The sequence below is a fragment of the Globicephala melas genome, chromosome 7 (assembly GCF_963455315.2).
Source record: "Globicephala melas chromosome 7, mGloMel1.2, whole genome shotgun sequence".
NCBI lineage: Eukaryota > Metazoa > Chordata > Mammalia > Artiodactyla > Delphinidae > Globicephala > Globicephala melas.
In genome coordinates, this window is record NC_083320.1 from 24,505,369 (window position 1) to 24,526,466 (window position 21,098).

The 21,098-nt window shown below is 35.0% G+C and overlaps 2 protein-coding genes across 2 annotated transcripts in view; one reads left to right on the forward strand and one right to left on the reverse strand.

The window, feature by feature from the left end:
* ERBB4 (erb-b2 receptor tyrosine kinase 4) overlaps positions 1 to 21,098 on the forward strand; it is a 1,112,005-nt gene that overhangs the window by 187,838 nt on the left and 903,069 nt on the right. The window lies entirely within an intron of this gene.
* On the reverse strand, positions 17,288 to 17,725 carry LOC115851260 (NADH dehydrogenase [ubiquinone] 1 alpha subcomplex assembly factor 4-like). The gene has a single exon (XM_030852983.1). The coding sequence runs from the start codon at positions 17,723 to 17,725 to the stop codon at positions 17,288 to 17,290; it is 438 nt and encodes a 145-aa protein (XP_030708843.1).

Genomic DNA, 21,098 nt, shown 5'->3' on the forward strand with positions numbered 1-21,098 from the left:
CCGATGCAGGGGACACGGGTTCGTACCCCGGTCTGGGAGGATCCCACATGCCGCAGAGCGGCTTGTCCCATGAGCCATGGCTGCTGAGCCTGCGCCTCCGGAGCCTGTGCTCCGCAACGGGAGAGGCCACAACTGTGAGAGGCCGGCGTACCGCAAAAAAAAAAAAAATAAAAAAAAAATAATAATAATAATACTTATAAAAGTAGTCAATAGGCTGACTAGCGTATAGTGAGGAGTCAAATTTAGCTATGTGATTATTATTACTATTCCTCATTGAAGTTATAAGTTGTTTTATTATCTTTACCTCACGTTTCTCAGCTGAGAGCAGTTATGCCCCCAGGGGATATTTGACAATGTTTGGAGACATTTTTTGTTGTCACCATTTGGGGTATTTGGAGGGGAGTGAAGGAGCTGGTGGGGCGGGTCTATTGGCATCTAGTGGATAGAAGCCAGGGAGGCTGCTAAATACTCTGTGGTGCACAGGACAGCTCCACTGACAAAGAATTATCCAGCACCAGCGTGTCAGCAGTAGAGAGGCTGAGAAACTTGCTTTAAATATTTATTTTTGAGCACTAAGCTCAGACATATTAATTCCTTTGTATTTCTTTAGTATCTACTGGTGTGTAATGCCTTCTTCTGTGTTACAGTCAAATTGGTAGTCCCATCTATATAACCACAATTTCTTTCTTTCTTTCTTAAGTTTTTCCCACTACTGGCACGTACTATGAAAGGGTTTTAAGAAGATTTTTTATTTTTTATTCCTTGGAAAACAGAATATCAAGGCTTTGGTTTTAGGATAAAGCAATTATATAAAAATGAAAAATAATTTTGATTAGAATTATTTTATTCTTTATACATCATTTATTGTAAGAAATGAGTTCTCAAGAATGGCTGTACATAACATAAACAGTAGTATAAATATTTGGCAAATGTAAACATAGGTAGAAATATAAAATATGGCTTAAGCATGAAAAATTAATACATAAAATTAAGTTTAAATAACCTAGTCTGACTTGTGAAATGTATGCATCTCTTTGCAGAATCAAGAATGGTACTTTTTCAGTGTTTATGTGACAAGAAATAGATCTAATTTATTAAAGCTTTGATAGTAACTATGCATAATACTAATGTTATGGGTTGTTTTGCAATGCATTTTGTTGAACTTATGTGCTTAGAATGAGATGACAGGGATTGCTTTCTCTAGGTCCTTTACTTATAAAAGTCAGAAATCTATGCTTTTTTGGCCTTCTTTCAAATTCAGAAAAAGCCTATTACAAATTTCTGTTCTATTCAATGCATTTAGAATTTTATGTGGTAGTACATAGTGATTTATAGCATTGTTCTACTATAACAAGGAAATCATGTGTTATTCCTATTACTTTAGGATCAAAATGAACAGACATAATTTAATTTCATCTGAATACTCTGGAGTGTGACAGAATGACAAGTATGGTAAAGCAATAGATAGTTTTTACTTCTCTCTCTCAGCATTGACTTTATTTCTACATGATACATGCTACTGGAAGTTTGTGGTAGGAATCACTTGAGACTTAGAGTCTCATGTAGAAAAGTATTAAAGTCACAAGAGTACTATTAGTGGTTCAGTGTCAGCCTGGGTTTGAGCTGTAGATCAGGGGAATATTGAATGATGTTCCAAAGACACATGAAATTATTGAACATGTTCATGGGTGACCTGGCTGATGAAATGAAAAATATAATCTATAAAATCATTAAGATCATAATTTCAGGTTGGTACTGTGGGGTTTATTGTTGATCATTTGAATTGAGAGTTACTTGACAAGTAGAAAAAATAGAAATTCATGGGTTAAAGATTAATGGAATAATTCCACTAGTTATAAATAAAAGAGAGCCCGTAAATAGATGATGTAAAAGCTTGGGCCTTCTTTGTTCATAAATTAGAAGCTAAATATGAATAAGAAGAGTAGTATTTTGAAAATATGTTTATAAAACTCCAGTGTTGTATAATGGGAAGTCATTGTTTAGGAACTAGAATATAATCTATTCATAACTCATAAAAGAGATTGGAAGTTTAATGATCTTGTAAAAAATGGCACATACTGCTTATTAAAGTAGTATCTGGGACCATCAGGCAGGAGTAAGTACTGTTGGGGCATTAATTTCCCCTTCATAATTGAAAACACAGAGATATGGCTTTGTTTTCATGAATGTGAGGCTAAAGATTCAAGACCTTCAGCGTCTTTGTCTTGCTTTTTATTAAGTTAATATGACTCATGATTCTTATTACTAAAATAAGCAGTCATTTAAAAAATTTTAATAACTCTCACAGAATAATCAGGACAAAAACCAATAAAAACAATAGGTTTCAGACTTTTGTTAGATGCAGGATCCTTTCTCAAGAGTACACCTGGATATTCAACTGATAAAAAGGAAGGCATTGTAATTGACGAATGACAGGTGCCCTTCCCAAACTTCAGGCATCTCTTCAACTCAAAAACCTGTCCATTTAAAATACTCAAAATTTGTACCCTTTCTGATATTCAAAAAAGCAAACTGTCCTGGAAAGCAAACTTCCAGCTGTTAGAATGTTACGCAAATTTATAACATGAAATGTTCATTTATAATATGCTATATGCAAAGTTGAGTCAGTATACAGAGAGTTTAAAGAAAAAAAAATTAAAAAAATTATAATGTGAAAATAATTTAAAAAAATGATCATAGCAGCTAATGCTTATTAATTTCCTAGTGCAATGTCTATGTGGCAGCCATGAAAATTTCCTTTTCAGGTCTCGAACCTTGGTTACTCCTGACTGCTAAAATGCTGAAGCTACACTTTCCATGATAGCTCCCAGCAAATGACTAAGCATGACATGGCTACTAATCCAAGCATTCTTGAGAGACATGGGACTCTTGTTTCATGCAGCTGTGGCTTCAGGACTCACCATTGGCTTTGTGAAACTTTTTTAGAACTGCACAGCAGTTTAAGACTTCCACCCAATCACCCTTCCTTCCCTCTCTTCCCTCTACAAATTTAGACTGCATTATGGTCTCCTGCACTGTGTATTTTCCCTCATAGGCATTTACCCTGATGAATCTCTTATATGTCTACTATAGTCTCGGCATCTGCTTCTAACAGGACTCAGAGTAACAATCTAGTATGTAGTAAGTGTTCAGTATCATTATTATTTTCTAAAGTAACACCCCAAAATAAGCGCTACTGTTATCTCAATTTTACATGAAAATGTGTTTGTACTGATTTTTGCAGGTCATCTTTCCACACTGGCCAAGTTCTACATCTGTGGAGGCACTTGTTAGTCCTATCCTTTCTATACTGGTTTGATGTAGAAAGACCCTTTTTTTTTCTTTCAGTTTTCATCCATCAATTTCACAAGATTCTGAATCTCTATACTTTTCCAAAGTTCATATTTCAAATTTTGTATTACAGTTTTATTCAGGTAGCTCTAGTTATCCCTGCTTTAATTTTAAGCAAATACATACCAATGCTGAATCACAAATAGATCTATTCTACTTTAACGTACTTTCTAAAACATGCCTGCAACTGCTGCCAAGTTACCCAAGGAGTGGACTTTCTTTGTGTGGCTATTCCTACTCTTTCTTTGTGCACAAGCTCTGAGTTTTTGCGGTGCTATTGGAGCTATGTGGGACAGGAATGCATTATACGGACCACCTTCAAATTTGACAGGAAGGAAAGAATTTCAGCTTAAACTCTGTAGATTCTCTGGCAGAGCCGAAGTCATTTACCCTGTCAGATATTAATCTTCCCATTCCTGGTTTCACAATCTCTTCATCGTCTCCCAATAACAATCCCTCTGGGAAGTAGAATACTCTGGTTTTACTGATTAACTTTCTCAGGACTCTCCAATCAATCTACTTTAGTTTTCTATGCATTCAATGTATTATCTCTAAAAAGTAAAGTCTTGATTATTATATAGTAATTCTATAATTGTTCTTCATAGAAGATTCATAGCACTTTCTAGATTATCCATTTCCTACTGGTTTCCTTGCCCCATAGCTCCCTGATAGTTCTTTGAAACTCAAGGTCAAGTCATAGACCAACCTGATGAGAATGAGGATAGCCTTTGACCAGTTTGATTTCTCTATTTATTCATGCTCTCCTGCAATATAATTTGAGGTAGCTAAAGTCTAAATAAATGCTTTATTTTTACTATTTTTATGGGGCATATATTGGGTCTTCCTGGTTTAAAAAAATACTTCATAACACTTGTTAAAGGCAGTAAAGAATATTTTATTTCAGAGGGAAGTACTACTGCAATGGGGGATAGAGATCAGACTCAACTCTGAATAGAACAAAGACAAATGGAGATTTATAACCAAAGAGCAGAGTGGGGGTTAATGAATGGAAAATTGCTAAGAGAAAACATCAAGGCTGGGGCCATTCTTGTTAGATCTACTAAACAGGATTCTTGCTGAAGGCAGTCCAGAATGTTAAGATATTGAAAGTGGGAGATGAAGAATTTGATCAGATATCCTGGGTATCAGATTCCAAGGGTGAGGGAACCTTTGCTAAACGGAATCAGATACCAAGGGTGAGGGAACCTTTGCTAAACGGAATCAGATACCAAGGGTGAGGGAACCTTTGCTAAACGAAATCAATTTCTTGATGAAACTGGATGAAGCTGGCCAAGGACAGGTTGGGGCCTAGAGAAGGGGGCTCTGAGGAGCATGATTCAAGTGTGGAAAGAGTTTCTTTGTCATTTAATCAAATAGGGGTAGTCTGCGCCTATTTAATATGAGATGCCTCTTACTATTGAACAACCAAGAGCTATCAGAATCAATGAAGAAAGCATATGCTGAAGAACAACAAAAGAAGTGAAATTTGACTGTGAAACTGTAACCTAATCTTCTTTTAAATAGTAAGAAAAGTAAAGGGCAGCTAAAAAACTGAAAATTTGAAAATACCTTATGGGTTATATATATGCAAATAATGCAACTTATCAAAAAAATTAAGAAATTTCTGGAATACTTTCAAAATTGTTACTTTCTAACAATTTTAGATGGCTAAAAGAACCTTGTTTAAAGTCAGTTTCTCCTCTTAAACAATACTTAGTATAGTCCCCTAAGACAACAAAAAAATACCTGCTATAGTAATTTTCTATTTTTGTATAATATTAAATATTTTTGCATTCTCATTTCAGAGTTCTGTAGCAAATATCAGTTTTTACTTTATTTAAAAAATCCAAATGTTTCTGTTTCATATTTCTCTCATCAACTGCTTGTTGTTTGTGGGAAAAACAATTTTTAAAGATTCATAATGAAATTAAATACTTCATTAAGTAACACATTTGGAAACATAGTAGTGAGGAAGTGATTTGCTCCTAAATGAAGCAAAGAGCTCTCTCTATATTTTTAAGACCTTGATAAATCTTGTAAGTTAAATCAACTGTGATTATCTGAGAATATTAACTGAGATAGAGTATGTAAGGTAAATGTTCACCTAGAAAAATTCTAGTAGCATCTAATAGACAAAAAAAAATGTATATTAAAATAATTGTATTTAACTACAGAAGAAGGAAGTGACTGAAAATATCTTGAGGCCAGAGAATAGTAGAATATAAATTTGAATCAAGAACCTAAAAGTGGTGATGCATCTCAGTGATCTGAAAGCACCAATGGAAATATTACTCAGCCATAAAAAGAAACAAAATTGAGTTATTTGTAGTGAGGTGGGTGGATGGACTTAGAGTCTGTTATCTCTAAGTCCATCACTTGGAGTGAAGTAAGTCAGAAAGAGAAAAACAAATACCATATGCTAACGCATATATATGGAATATGAGCCTAGTTGCAGGGCAGGAATAAGGATGTAGACATAGAGAATGGACCTGATGACGAGATGGGAGGGCGAAGCTGGGGCAAAATGAGAGTAGCATTGACATACACTACCGAATGTAAAATAGTTGGCTGGTGGGAAGCAGCAGCATAGCACAGGGAGATCGGCTTTGTGCTTTGCGATGACCTAGAGGGGTGGGATAGGGAGGATGGGAAGGAGGCTCAAGAGGGAGGGGATATGGGGACATGTGTATGCATATGGCTGATTCATTTTGGTGTACAACAGAAACTAACACAGTATTGTGAAGCAATTATACTCAAGAGCTATTAATAAATAAATAAATAAAAGCACCATATTTCTCTTCTCATTTCTAGTAGGACCTCATTTATCATATTTTGTGTGTTTGAGCACAATTTAAACACACTTTTTAAAATTCATATCACCACTAAGTTATGGGAATTTTAGCTATTTTGACACTAATAATTTTCTCTTTTCCTCTGGGAATTATAGAATAAGAGTTTTTTACACTGAGAAAAATTCTATTTTTTACTATAGAATTATAGTACAGTATATCCTCTCTCAAAATCTAAAACAAGCAGATTTTTTATATGATTTCTTTTTTTTTAAACAAAAAACATCAAAAATGAGCACAAAACCTCTGAGGTTTTTAGAAGTTTGCTATTTCCTCAAGTGAAAATAAATTAGGAAATCTTTCCCACAGTTTAGCTGCATTAAAAAAAAAAAAAACTGAATTCCTTCAGTGAAAGCAATAGAAGGAAAATCTTCTGACCTTGACCACATGTATAATTATCTTGCAAATGAAGTGGAGCAGTGTGTGACTTTTTTAATGAGACAAAATTTGCATCAAGTTGTAATCTGACTGCTGGTGTACACCACTTGAACCTGACCCTAGGGTTAAACCAGTTCTAGTTAATTTATAAAAATAACACATACCTGTAAGGTTAGCCTGGAGTATATGATTTACTAATACTACACTACATTTTAAAACTTTCAACTTAGTTTGTTGCTTTCTTTTAATCTAATGCACTAGAAACAATTTTAAAGTGGTATTTTCATCTTAATTGTCTTTAAAAATTCCAATTTAATATAATAGGCAGAAGGATGAAGTAAGCTTTAGAATATATGTCTGTTTTCCTTAATGCTCTATATAATTAATCTCGTTATATTGCATGAATTGTCCTCAGTTTCTCCATATGAACATGGAACATCCATTTAAGTGTACTTTGATCCTGTTAAAATTGAAAAGGGTTATTTTTCTGAATGTTCTTCCATGATTAACTAGATAAATCAATACTTAGAGGAGAGGGACATGAGTCAGTGTTGATACAATGCCTAAACAAAGGCCCAGTTTCTTGAGTTTATACCTGTCAATGAGTTGTGTGGGTATGTGTAGAAAAGTATTACATAAAGAGTTCCCTGATTTAGGATTCAAGTTCAGTGTGATGTAGTCTGCTCAGGACGGTTCCAGTTTATTCCAATTATCCTGGCATAATTATTAATTGTGCTCCCTATTTCTCTCAAAAGTGTCTGGTCTGGAAGATAAACTGTAATCCCTAGAGAAGACATATGAGTTAAGGTCCTTAAGTCCAAGAAGGAATGGTGAAACCAGAGATATTGTCAAAACAGTGACAAATGGGCTAATTGTGGATCAGGAGTATATTTGAAAACAGAACCTTTGGAAAGTGTAAAAGTTTCAATAATGAACAATATCAGGCCTTTAGTAGCAAGTGTGGATTGATGTTGGAACTTTGGTCAGGATTGCTCCTAGGGCAGTATTCCTCAAACTTTTCGATTACACTAGACATGCAAGAGGTATTTGCTAAAATGTGGATTCTCAGGCCTCACTCCAGACCTGTAGAATGAGACTCTCCTGGGGTAGGCATGGAATTAGCATTTTAAATAATCTTCCTGATGACACCTAGTCACACTAAAACATTGTAATAGAGTTGAGAGAGGGGCCAACAGTTTGAAAAAACAGGTGCCATCTACAGTTTTGTGAAGGTGGATTGGTTGAATATAAAATACACACACACTTACTAGAATATGAAAGCTGTCCTCTTTAGTCCTGGGATGATTTTAACAATATTTGCATTATATTTTGTAATATGGGTCATCATGTCCTGAGTATAATAGAAAGGTTATGATAGACCAAGAGCAGAGTTTATTGGTTTGCCATATCCTATTGTATAAGTGTTTTCTTTTGTAAATGATATAAAGGTAAGAATGCCTGGGGGGAAAATGACAACTCAAGTGGAAAAAAGAGTAACCCAAGCTATTTGTAGTTCTTCTGAGAGCACTGGGCCAGGTCTGGCTCTTAAAATATAAATCTTTATACAAATGTATTTGGGGAAAAGAGAATAAATATTCTTACAATGTTTAAGTTATGATATGCTGGATGTTAGGCAGTACATTCCATAGAAACTGGGGGAATTTGTTTCCAAGTCAACAGTGACACTTCATGTACTTTAACCTTGCCACTCAAAATGTGGTCCGCAACCAGCAGTATTGACTTATAAGAAATGCGGAATAACAAGCCTCACCTCAGACCAACTTAATCAGAATCTATATTTTAATAAGATCCTCAGGTCATTCATAGGTGTCTTAAAGTTTGAGAAGCACTGCTCTCCAAGGAGAAGTGTCTGACCTGAAGAAAATTTTGCTTATATTTGTGAAGCCTAACTTCAGTGGAACATGGAAAGTTAGGATGAGTTTACTAGAAAGTTATTATGCAAATAATAGCATTTTATTCCAGTCCTGCTATGATTCAGAATACCGGCAAGAACATCTTTAACAAAAGCAAAAACATCTCACTGGCAGTTCAGGTAGTTCAGAGCAGTGTGGTGCCCTCACAGTAGACTGAAATTTTGTCTGTGATTTTTGGCTCTCAAAGTAAAAAAGAAATATATGTCTGTGTCATAAATGACTTTTTAAGATAGTAAGCAAAATTGCATCATTGACATCAAGTGTCTACAAACCAATATTGGTTGAAAGTGCATTTTGTATCTATGAGCTTTCAAGAGATCTTTGGCAGAGTTTTATTCTGGAAGAAAAATATATAACTCACAAAAGAAAAGGTGAAATAAAAAATCAAGATAGATTCCGTTAACTCTGAAGGGAAATGGTACATTTATAAGTTTGTCTTCCATCTATAATAGCCTCCTGATATCTAAATGAAAAGAAGGCAGAAATATTATATAAATATTGTAAATTAGAAATCTAGTCAAGTCCTCAATTAAAGGGAAACTGTTGGAAAAGAGGTCACAGATACGCCAAAATCACAGTGAACACAAACTAAGCAAAACATCAAAAAACAGTGATTTACTATAAACTTTTTTTTTCAAAATTATGTTCATTATTTCAGCAGTTTAGAACAGCATTTCTCAAAGAGTATTCTCTAGAACATCAGTGCTTCCCTATGCTTTGGCAGCTTCCCAAATGCCTGCTTATGAAGGAATTCTTCTGAGCATTCTGTTTGAGAAACACTGCATGCTTTACTCACTTTTCATTGAAAAAAATGTTTATGGAGTAAGTTAGAACCTTTTGTATGTTAGGCATTGCATATAAAAAGCTATGAATAGACTTGAGGTAAGGACATCCGTTTAATTTTACTCAATCTGGGGGTTTTTAAAACGTTTGCTCTCCTTTCCACCATTGGATCTCATGTTGTTACCATTCTTCGTGTTTCAAATCTCTGGCTTACCTGTGCCATGATTAATCCTAATCCACAAAAGTCTGAAGGCTCTAATTACTTTGCCTCCTGTGTAACTTTAAGTAATCTTTGCTTGTTTATCCCATATTAATCCCTTAAATGGTATTCCTTATGACTGCTATTGATGAAATCAAACCAGAATTCATCTTATCCTGGGTATCGTAAAAAGATTTTTCTTTCCTTCATTTATTTCTCCTTCACTCTTCTTGAGGAACTTGATGCCAAAAAATACCTTCATTTTCTTTTTCAAATTACAAACCATTGGCTTCCTGATTCCACATTGTATTGGAAGTTATATAACACATTTTCTTTGCTCCAGATATTCCAGACTTCAGACTTATGTTGAATTGTAGGCATAATGCTTTTTTCCTTCAAGTGTAGCAGTCAACACATATGGTATCTAAAGTTGACTAATAAATTCCAAACAATAGGCATCTTTGTGTATGTGGATGTTTTTGCTGATTTTTAACAATTTTACTATTTTTTATATTTTATAAATTATTTTTACAGTGATGAATCAGAAAACTTCAAATCCACTTGTCATAACATATCAAGATAATTATTATGGGTTAGAAAAGTATGTTTCACTGATGTACTTATGCCTCCATTTGTGTTTAACCCACATACTACTTGCATAAGTAAAATTAGTAATTGTAATCTGTTCCAAAATGTGTTACACTGACCCTTGAACAATGAAGGGGATGGGGCATCAGAGTCAAAAATCAGAGTATAATTTAGAGTTGGCCCTCTGTATTTACGCTTCCTCCGTATCCATGGTTCCACATTCACAAATTCAACCAAGTGTAGATGGTGTAGTACCGTAGTATTTACTATTAAGAAGAAATCTGTGTATAAGTGGCCCATTCAGTTCAAACCCATGTTGTTCAAGGGTCAACTGTATTTATAAAAGCCTATCAATTTTATATTGTGAAAAATATAATCATCTATTATATAATATGGGTTTTAACTTACTCCATGTCTTATTTTGAAGCCTTTTGAATATGTATTATAGTTCCTCTTTATCCAATTTAGAACTTTTACAATTTAGACATAACATTCTACTCCATTGATAGTAATTGATACTTTAAAAAGGATACAGAGGCAAAGGTACCACTATAGGACAATATTTAGATTCTATTTCTTACTGAATGGCTTTCTTTCAGGATTCAGACATGTAATGGTAAAACTGGTAAGCAATAATTTAAATTAAAACAAAGTATTTTCCTTAGTATATTATTGCATAAGAACTTATCCAAACATAAACCTTCATAAAGTAATCTATTTTTACTTGCTTGATTATGAAATATGAGCACTGAAATTAATGATGTTCCCCAGATGTATTTATATTACCCCTTTGGAATTTATGTTTTTCCAGCCAATAGAGAATGTTGTCATGAATTGAAATAGTCACTTAAATTTCTGTATTTGAATCATGTTTAAATAATCTAAATTTATTGGTATCAGATTTGTAATAAATTAAGTATGAATCTTGAGAGATACCTTGTTCTATTTATCCATTCATTCAGGTAACGTTTATTGAATGTGTACCATATGCCATGCATTGAGTGAGACTGAGACATATACACAAGGCACAGCTTGAGTCAGTCATGGAAACAAATAATTATAACGCAAAATGACAAGTGCTAAAATACTTATATTAACTACTACTAGCCATTGCTAAATTACCAATAAGTTCGTTTTAACTAATAATGCCTTGGTGCTACAGGAATAGAAATAATGAGATTTATTTTTTTATTGTTCATTCGTTTATTCACTTATTCAACAAATAATTATTGAGCACCTACTTTGTGCCAGGCTCTGTCCTTTCTGTGACGATATGTCAGTGAACAAAATTTCAAATATGCCTTCTGCCCTGGGGATTACATTGTAGGGGTATGAAGAAAAATTTCCAGTAAGTATCCTGGGTATTGAAAGATAAGTAGTCATTCAGTAGATAGAGCAAAATATGAAGAAAAGAGAGAGAAAGAGAGAATTAGGAGTGGTAAATAATACATAGAATTGGATTCTAGCTAACTTTATCATAAATTTATTGAGAGAATTTGGAAAAGTTAAATCATCCACGAATCTTTTCATACATGTGCAGTTCTGCAGGTACCCATATTTTGAGGTTTTTAAAAAGTTATGGATGGAAGAGGGTATAATTTTAAGTGAGTATAATATTAAACTATTTAAGGAGAACAAACCAGTGGTTATGGGTTGGGGGGGATGGGCAAAATAGGGGAAGGAGATTAAGAAGTACAAACTTCTAGTTATAAAACAAGTCATGGGGATGTAATGTGCAGCATAGGGAATATAGTAAATAATATTGTAATAACTTTGTATGGTGACAGATGGTAACGAGACTTATCGTAGTGATCATTTCATAATGTTTATTTTTTTAACATCTTTATTGGAGTATAATTGCTTTACAATAGTGTGTTAGTTTCTGCTTTACAACAAAATGAATCAGTTATATATATACAATAATGTTTAAATATATCAGATTACTATGTTGTGCATCTGAAAATAATATGTCAGTTTTACTTCAAAAAATAAATAATTTAAAAAATAATAAACAAAAAGGAAGCATATCCCCTGAAATAAGCCTCCAATCTAGTGTGCTTCTTATTTTAATAGACATGGCAGTACCACTATCTGAGTAGGAATAGTCCCTTTGGAGCAGTTATTGTAATGGGTTTATGTAATATGTCCCTTAACTGACTTAGTCAAGGATAGTTTCTTGTTAGGAATAAAGATGATGAACCCAGGACCAGTGGTTCCAAAGCTCTGGTCCACAAACAAACTGCATTAAAATGACTGAAGGGGTTAAAAACAACAGCAAAAACAACTACCCATTTGCCATCCCCTAAAACTGGAATTCTGACTAAATAGATGTATGGGTGGGCCTCAGAAGCAATATATATTTATAAAGCTACCCAGATTATGTTATTGTATGGACGAATGTTGGAACTATTACTGAAGATTTGTTATGACCACCCAGATTCAGAAATTTCAGACTGAATAAGAAATGAATAAGATCATTTACTGGTACTCCAAAATCTAGCAATTAGAATGCATTTTAACCAGATTTTCCCAGGTTATAGCCTGGTGTATGGTAGGCACTAAATTATTTGTTGAATGAATGAGCAAACTTTGAGTATACTTTACTATGATGTACTAAATTTAAGTGTGTGTGTAAGTATATACATGTGTAGTCTGTATTTTAATCACCTAACAGGAATCGTCTCTGGGGATTGTTAGAATTTCTTTATCTAAGGAAATAGATAAAGATCATTGATAAAGATCATGATCTCATGCTGATCAGTATCCTATTCTATATCCATTTCTTTCTAGACTTATGTCCTCCTCTTCTTTAGTTGTAGAATCCCTGAGAAGGAAAAAAAAAATCACCACCTGCCTTTCAATGGTTTACATAGCTCCAGAGATTTTTAGCAGGGAGAATTCAAATTTCCTTTTGGACCTTATCACAAAGAAACCCAAATAGACATTCTTTTCATTCACCCATTTTTTAAACTTTAAATTGTTCCCCTAAGTGTCAAGATCAAAAAGATCACCAGTCTTTGGAACTGAGGAGACCATTTGTATTCCAACCCAGAGAAAAATTGAACTCTTTTCATCTTTCTCTGTGTGGATCACAGGAATAATGCCAGAAATCTTAGAAAGGGTCTAAGAATAATAAAATAATAATGAAGGCATTAATTATATTAACTAATTATAGAGTTAAAAAATAAGACAGATAAGATAAATTTAGAATAAGCTGTATTTGGTTTGAAAGAGCAAAGGCAGAGTGGTGGCATGATTTTTGCCTTCAGGCGTAGAGAGGCATACTTTCAGAACAATTTAAATAGTCTCTTCTAAAGAAACAAATTTATGCTTACATTTATTAGTTAATTTGTCTTGAAAATGCCTTAGGTAGTTTAAAACTAATTATATATGGATGACCTGAGGCAATAGGATGCATGATCGGGTGGGTCTTCTGCAGCTGTTCTTTAACACAATATAGACTCATTTGTGCTTAAGTATTGCACTGGTGTTTGTCATTGAGTTTAAGACTGTTATTAGTCAAATAAATGCTTCTTTAGCACTAACTGTAGATAAGTCACTATGCAAAAAGGGCAAAAAACACATGAAACATTAATTCCTGTCTTCGAGAAAGTTTATAAATAACAAAAGGAGAGTTGTATTCAAAAATGTATATTTCTCAGAGAGGGTTAAGATCTCACCAGTGGTACACACTACTTTGATTTAGTTTAATAAAATTATCTCTAACCACAATGTATAATGGATAGAAGCTCTAGATTGGCATCTGTTATTTATTTTAAAATATTACAATTTTTCCATCTCTCTGGGTGACACTTTTGTAATCTAAAAAATAAAGGAGTGAGGAATAGGTTTTCTCTAAGTTGCTTTCTTACTTTAATAGTTTGTCCTGTAGCATGTTCATGTTAGTGTGTGTACAGTCTTGGTTTGCAAGATTCCCTTAACTGGAGGATGTCAGCGTTGAGAAATTCTAGGTTCAGCCCACATATGAACTAGTTGTGTGACTGTGGTTGAGTCAATGAAAAGTTGAACCAGTTGCTATACAAGGTCATTTCTAGTTTTAAATAGTCTCATAGGTTAAAGGGATGGAAAGCCTAGATCATTAGCAAAACATACAAGAAGACACATATAGGATCCTGCAAAACTAGGGGTACAAAGATTCTCACCCTTTCTCTACTAGGTAGAGAAGAATACACACACCTACGCACACATTCCTGTGCGTATGTCTGCCATTAGTTATGGCTATAGATGGCTCATAACCAGAGGCAGCTTATGTGATTAGGTATAAATATGTACATCATTCCCCCCACATTTATTTTCTAATGATAGGGGTTTTCATCAAATCAGGAGGAAAAAAGGAAGAGAGAGAGGGGCAAGATGGAAGCTTGAAGCCTAACTACCTTTCCATCCCTCCTTTCTCCAAACACTATCCACTGCATCATTTCCTTGGAATATGGGGCACTTGATCCTCAGTTTTGACACCATCCCAGCTCAGTGTCAGGGACTAAGTCCCAACCCATTCTTCAGGAGAAAGCCCCAAACCACTTGCTCCTTGGAGCAACCACTCACAGAGACAGGAAACCTACTGATACAGTGGGGGAAAAACAAACAAACAAACATTTACTCTGGCTTAAGATCATTCCACATTCAAATATTGTGTCTACCCCTTTCTAGCTGTTGACCCCATGCGAGTTGCTAAACCTTCCCAAGCTTATGTTTCCTCATGTGAAAAAAATGAAACTGGTAACTGTGTTTAAGATTGCTTTGAGATGGTAGATAACTTTAATACTTCATTAGGTACTCTCTCACTACCTAATGATAGATAGATACTATCTCCTAGATAGTAGTTGCTTTTATTATATATCTAAAATTATATATTTGCACGGAAAATCAAATGCATAGACTCATTTATTGTTAAGGGCATATTTATGAATACACATGTATATCCATGGTCCTACCCATTAGGGTAATCACATTTGTTATATAAAAATTTACCCAGTAGTTACTCTTCTAGCTCCTAAGAGTATTTGCTCTTCAAGGAGGATCCTTTAGAGACCATCTAATCTAGTGACTTTCAAATTTTATGTTTTAGAGATAGGATTCCATGATAGTTATTTAAAAAAAAAAAAAAAAAAAAGCTGGTATAGGGGTTAGCGGCAGAGGAGCTGGTGATTAGGGGAGGTTGAGTGGGTTGGTCTCCAGATGACCTCACCCACTTTTCAACCAGAATAACTCCAGTCATGTATGTTTAGCTTTAATGTATTTTTTCTGGAAGTGCTTTTTATTGTTTAAGTCACACCTCCATCACCAAAAGCAACAACAACAACAAAAAAAACCACATAGATTCAGTCCAGCCCCTCATTGTCATACGAGGACTGAACCCAGCAGGCCTTAAGTGACTTGTGGAAGGTAACATAATGGTTGTTAATGGCCAAACCAGAGATTAAAACCACTTTTTCTGCCCTTTGTTTAATTGTTTGGTTTATTTTTTCCTCCCTTTCTCTTCATTTCCTTCACCTAACTCACTTTTTTGAAAAGTTTCAGGGTTGGAATTTCAGAGGTTGATGTATAGGAAACTGAAGGGGTTTTAAATTAAACCTGTTTTTAGTATATGTTTCTGTCATATGCTCTAAAATGTTTACTAAAACATAGGATAAATGTAATGCATTTGTGACTGTAATTTAAAAATTGGTTATTTTGGGGGCTTCCCTGGTGGCGCAGTGGTTGAGAGTCCGCCTGCCGATGCAGGGGACACGGGTTCGTGCCCCGGTCCGGGAAGATCCCACATGCCGCGGAGCGGCTGGGCCCGTGAGCCATGGCCACTGAGCCTGTGCGTCCGGAGCGTGTGCTCCGCAACGGGAGAGGCCCCAACAGTGAGAGGCCCGCATACCAAAAAAAAAAAAGGTTATTTTGGGCAAAAGTCATCAAATGTCATATTCCATCTAGGAAATGCATGAATAAAAATGGCCATAGTCAGCATTAAGTATTTTATAAGGAGACAGTTTACAGCTGTATTCAGCTACTGTATTAGAATCTCAAACTAAAAGGAAATTAAACTAATTTTTTATGTAAACAAATTGTTTTCATAAGGAAGCACAAGGGAAATTAAGTGTATAATCATGCCTGAAAGTCAGGATTTTTCCAGGAAGCAAGTTTCTTGTGTGAATTTCTTGAGGTATTTGGGAATATCACCATGAACCCTCCAAATTCCTTCTAATTTACATATCATGATGTGTGATAACCTCAAAGTTTCAGACATTTGAAGTTTTGAAGAATTAACAGACTTTTCTGAACCCTCTATTAATGGTGATTATTGTTGTAAACTATTATGACAATGGACTGTATTTTTAAATGATGACCATAACAATATCTCCAGTCTCACATGTTCCTCTGCAATGTGACCTTATTCTTCACCAACAAGAAGTGAATTCTATTTCCCCTCTTCTTGAATCTAGGAAGGCTGTGACTGCTTTGCCTGATAGACTACACACAAGTAGTAGTGTATGACTTCCAAGCCTGGGTCATAAAACTGATGCAGCTTCCATTGTGTTCACTAAGAGCTTTGAGCCACCATGTTAGAAGTTTGACTATTCTGAAGCCATTATCTTGTGACATGCTAAGCTACATGGAAAGGCCACATGAGGCACCCCTGGTTGGCAGGCAGTCTTATTCTTTGACTCATTCAACCCCAGACTCCAGCCATGTGATTGAAACCATCTTGGACCCACCAGACCATCCCATCTACCAGAAGAGTACCACTGAGTTTCCTCAATGACTAGAGAAGCAAAGGCACACCCATCTGAGCCCTGCTCATATTTCTCACCTACAGTATTGTGGTATTAATAAAATGAAAAAGTTGTCTTACACCACTAGTTTTTAGGGTCATTTATTTCACAGTAGTGAAAAACTATTATAGATTTAGTTAACAAGTATCAATTCATTAGGCCCAACTTGGAGATTCAGGGTTGATTAGAGCAGAAACATAATATCTATATGTTTTATTGGTTTGTTTAAAATTTTTATTTATTTTATTTTAATTTTATTTTTTAAATTTATATAATTTAATATGCTAAAAATGAGAAAATAAACAGGGTACGGGGACACAGAGTACATTAAGGAAAAGTAATTTCAGGATTCTCTTCATTTTGATTGTATTGCTTTCTTGCCTTCAGGGGGTAAGATTTTTGACTTCAAAAGTTATGAAATATTTAAGAAGAGAATTTACATCTTGCTATTTTCTCAGCAGTCCATGTGTCTGGATAAAGTTTATGATTATTGAGAAGTGTCAGTGCCTCTACAATGGAAATTTTGCCTTTGGGAATGTTCTTAATATTCATCATGTCAGGATGATGGTTTTCCGGCAAGCTGAACTCCTTTGGCTTCTGACGTTTTCCAGCATCCTTTACCTGCACAGAAGACACGGGATCTTTGGAATCGACATACACATCTTTTAGTAATGACAGCAGTTTGTCATTTTTTCTAGCAATTTCTCCCTTAATTTCTGGATGGCTGCTCATCTGCTTTCGCAGGAGGTTCTTGGTGGAGGGGTGCCTGGGAGCGGGGAAGGGCTTCATCTTGCTGATTTCCCATTGCGCCCGGTTCTCTAGGTTGAAATTCCTGATTGCATGAGTCACCGCAGCCCCCATCTCTTCACAACATGATGCCTGTAAGTTCACACCACACATGTGGTTAAACACTGTCATGGGCAACCTCCAGGGTGCACTGGGCTAAAAAATTGTTTTAAATAATAGCTTTCTTGAGGTATAATGTATATACATACCATAAAACCACCCATTTTAAGTGTACAATACAATGATTTTTAGTAAATTTACTGGGTTGTGTGGAATTAACATCATCTAAAATTAACCCAATTTTAGAACATTCCCTCCCACCCACCCCCAAAAAAAGCCTTACAGAGGAATTTTAGAATATTTTCCATAAGTAGGTCCCTTGTGCCCAACTGCAGACAGTCCCTCTTCCTACCCCCAAAGCCACTTAAGTTTAACTTTTTTCTGCCTCTGTAGAACTGATGATGTGCCTTCGATCTGGTTTTGGACTCCCAGGGAGTTCAAGTGCAGAAGATCAAGCAAAACGTGTGAATCTGGAGCTTCCTTGAATACTGGGTCTGAGTTATTTTCCTGTTAGACTCTGCCTTGTTCTCCAAGAGCTCTTTAGTTTCTGAGTCCGTAACATAGTTTTTAAGAGCGTGAACCTTGGATTGTCTCAGTTCAAATTGTATTTTCAACACATATTAGTTGTGTGTCATTGGACAAGTTACTTAATTTTTCTAATTCATAGTTTACTAATTATAAAAAGGGAATGATGTTCTCTACCACATGAAGCTATTGTGAAGATCAAATTAAATAATGTACTTAAAGTACTTAGAATAGTACCCAGCATGGTAATAACAATAATAGTAGCTGTTATTTAATGAGTACTTATCAATTTAGCTGGCACTATACTTTACATATATTAACTCATTTAATTTTCTCCCAAACTCCATGAATCAGGTGACATTACTGTTCATATATGAGAAACTGTGTACCCACGGGCAAATTACTTAATTTCTGCTTTTCTACTAGAAAGTACCAAAGCTATTAACACCCAATGAATAATTGTTTTATTTAGCATGGGACTTACTAGGAACTTGCTTGAGTCATAGCTATTAGAATTCCCTCATTTCTCTCTTTGGAGTCTTAAAACCTGTGAATTTTTCTGTCTTCTCGGCCAAACATATTCCAACACACACACACACACACACACACACACACACACACACACACACACCACTTCTTTTGGATTGCAAATGTCAATCTTAAACATGGTAGTTTCTTTTTTTTCTTTTTTTTTTTTTTTTTTGCGGTATGTGGGCCTCTCACTGTTGTGGCCTCTCCCGTTGCGGAGCCCAGGCTCCGGACGCGCAGGCTCAGCGGCCATGGCTCACGGACCCAGCCAATCCGCGGCATGTGGGATCTTCCCAGACCGGGGCACGAACCCGCGTCCCCCGCATCGGCAGGCGGACTCTCAACCACTGCGCCACCAGGGAAGCCCCATGGTAGTTTCTTAATAAACACTAACTAAAAGAATGGATGAAAGAACAGATGCATCTGTGTCTTGAGGATGTCTGCAGCCAACTTTGGGAAGGCGTAAAAATCAAAGATCAGATGGCTATAGAGGCTCGGGAGATGTCTTTGGTCATGTAAAACATCATTACTCCAAAGATCCCAAAATATAAAAGTCAGTGTAATCTCAGACATTGTCTCCTTTAGTGACGCAAGAATGTTTTAAAGAGTTTTTGTGACAACATATGGAAGTACTTTTTTTTTTTAAGTTAAGGAGCCTAATCATTTAATCATTGTAAGCAATTCACCAAATATTTGGTCATGAGAAAGAAAAACATTTAAATTACTATATTCAATGAGCATATTTTTGATGTTTGTTATAAAACTTGTGTATGCTTGAAGACAAAGGACTTTAGAACGCTCCTTTAGCTTTAAAATGTATTATATTTCAGAATGATTTGTCAGATAAAGATAACAGTGATCTTAATTCCAATGCAAGATGATAAATATGATTTAAAAGTAAGAATCATAGTATATATACTATGTATATGTAGTTTACATATAAACTTGCTTTTTGACCTGAAATATTTTATGGACATATTTCTTCGTCAGTATTTGTCATAAAATGCATACAAGCAACTACTTTGGATACTAAAAACATCCTAATTTGGGGTCCATAGTCCCTGGATTATATTACCGTAGGTAAAGCCAGTAAGATATTAACATTTAAAAGCTTTCGGTTCTTCTGTTCTCTTCAAGAGTCTATCAGAGACTCTTATTTATCACCTTGTGTAAGATATACAGGCAGAACTCTTCATCTGGCATGTCATTATTGCCAGATAATTAGGCTGATGAGATCATGGACAAACAATTTTATTTGGAAAATAATAGGGAAAATATTTCTTATAAATATTTGTCAATATCTATCTCCCAAAGAAATGTGTGCTTTTAGTTAGTGATGATACTTTGTTTCACACTTTTATCTCTGTGCTGCAGTTTAACTCAGTTTTGGTAACATGGCTTTTGCTTACAACCTCTCCTAAGCAGCTAGTCATAGAACTTTAATACACAGGAATGATAAATTATAAAAACACATTTGCTGCTCACTCTCTGTTAAACTTAGCAACAAAGAAGCAGCTGGTACTTTATTGCCTATAACTTCCTACATATTTCCCCAAAGTTCCAGCTAAACAAGAATACATTTGTGTTTTATTTTCTTCTAATTAAGTTGAAGAGAAAAACAGAGTCAGGGGTTGATGGCTTTCAGATTTAAAGCATTTCTGTTATAATTGTCAGGCAATCAATTAACCAATTTCTGAAGGACTTAATCTTTTTTTTATTGTTATGTTTCTCATTTCCTTCAGTTTTATCCTTCTAAAAGGAAAGGTTTTTTTTTTTTTTTCTTCACTTTTCAGAGAGAGAATTCATCAACTATAGGAATGAGCAAGACAGATCAATGGCAAATTTTAAATATAGTCCATATGAGATTGTTTTCCAGATGTAAACTCTACAAATCTCTTTTTATGGACTATCTTTAGATTCATTTGCTCTACCAAGAATCACTACAGGTTAAGGGCTCGAAGGGATTAAACAGGAGAAAGTACATTAAGAATGATTAACATGTCTCCTTCCAAAGTGAATAAAGTTTTTAACATGGAATAGCTATTCATGAATCATTCATTATTTACTTTCAGGAATTTTGGAACTAAATTGGTCTAAGCACTGCAGATGTTATTATGACATTATTCTAAAGATTGGGGCCTAAGATGGGCTTTTGGTGTGCTAATACAATTTTGCTTGTTAGATAGGTAGTGGTTACATAGGTGTGGTCACTCTGTGTTTATTCATTAAGCTGTACAATTATTATTTGCATACTTTTCTGGATGAATGTTATACCAGAACTTCAGAGGGAAAAAGAATTCCTGAGCCATGACTGAATGTTAAAGATTGGACACCT

Bases quoted from the DNA above. Each gene is read 5' to 3' on its own strand.
- LOC115851260 (XM_030852983.1), bottom strand. From the start codon at position 17,725: ATGGGGGCTGCGGTGACTCATGCAATCAGGAATTTCAACCTAGAGAAC.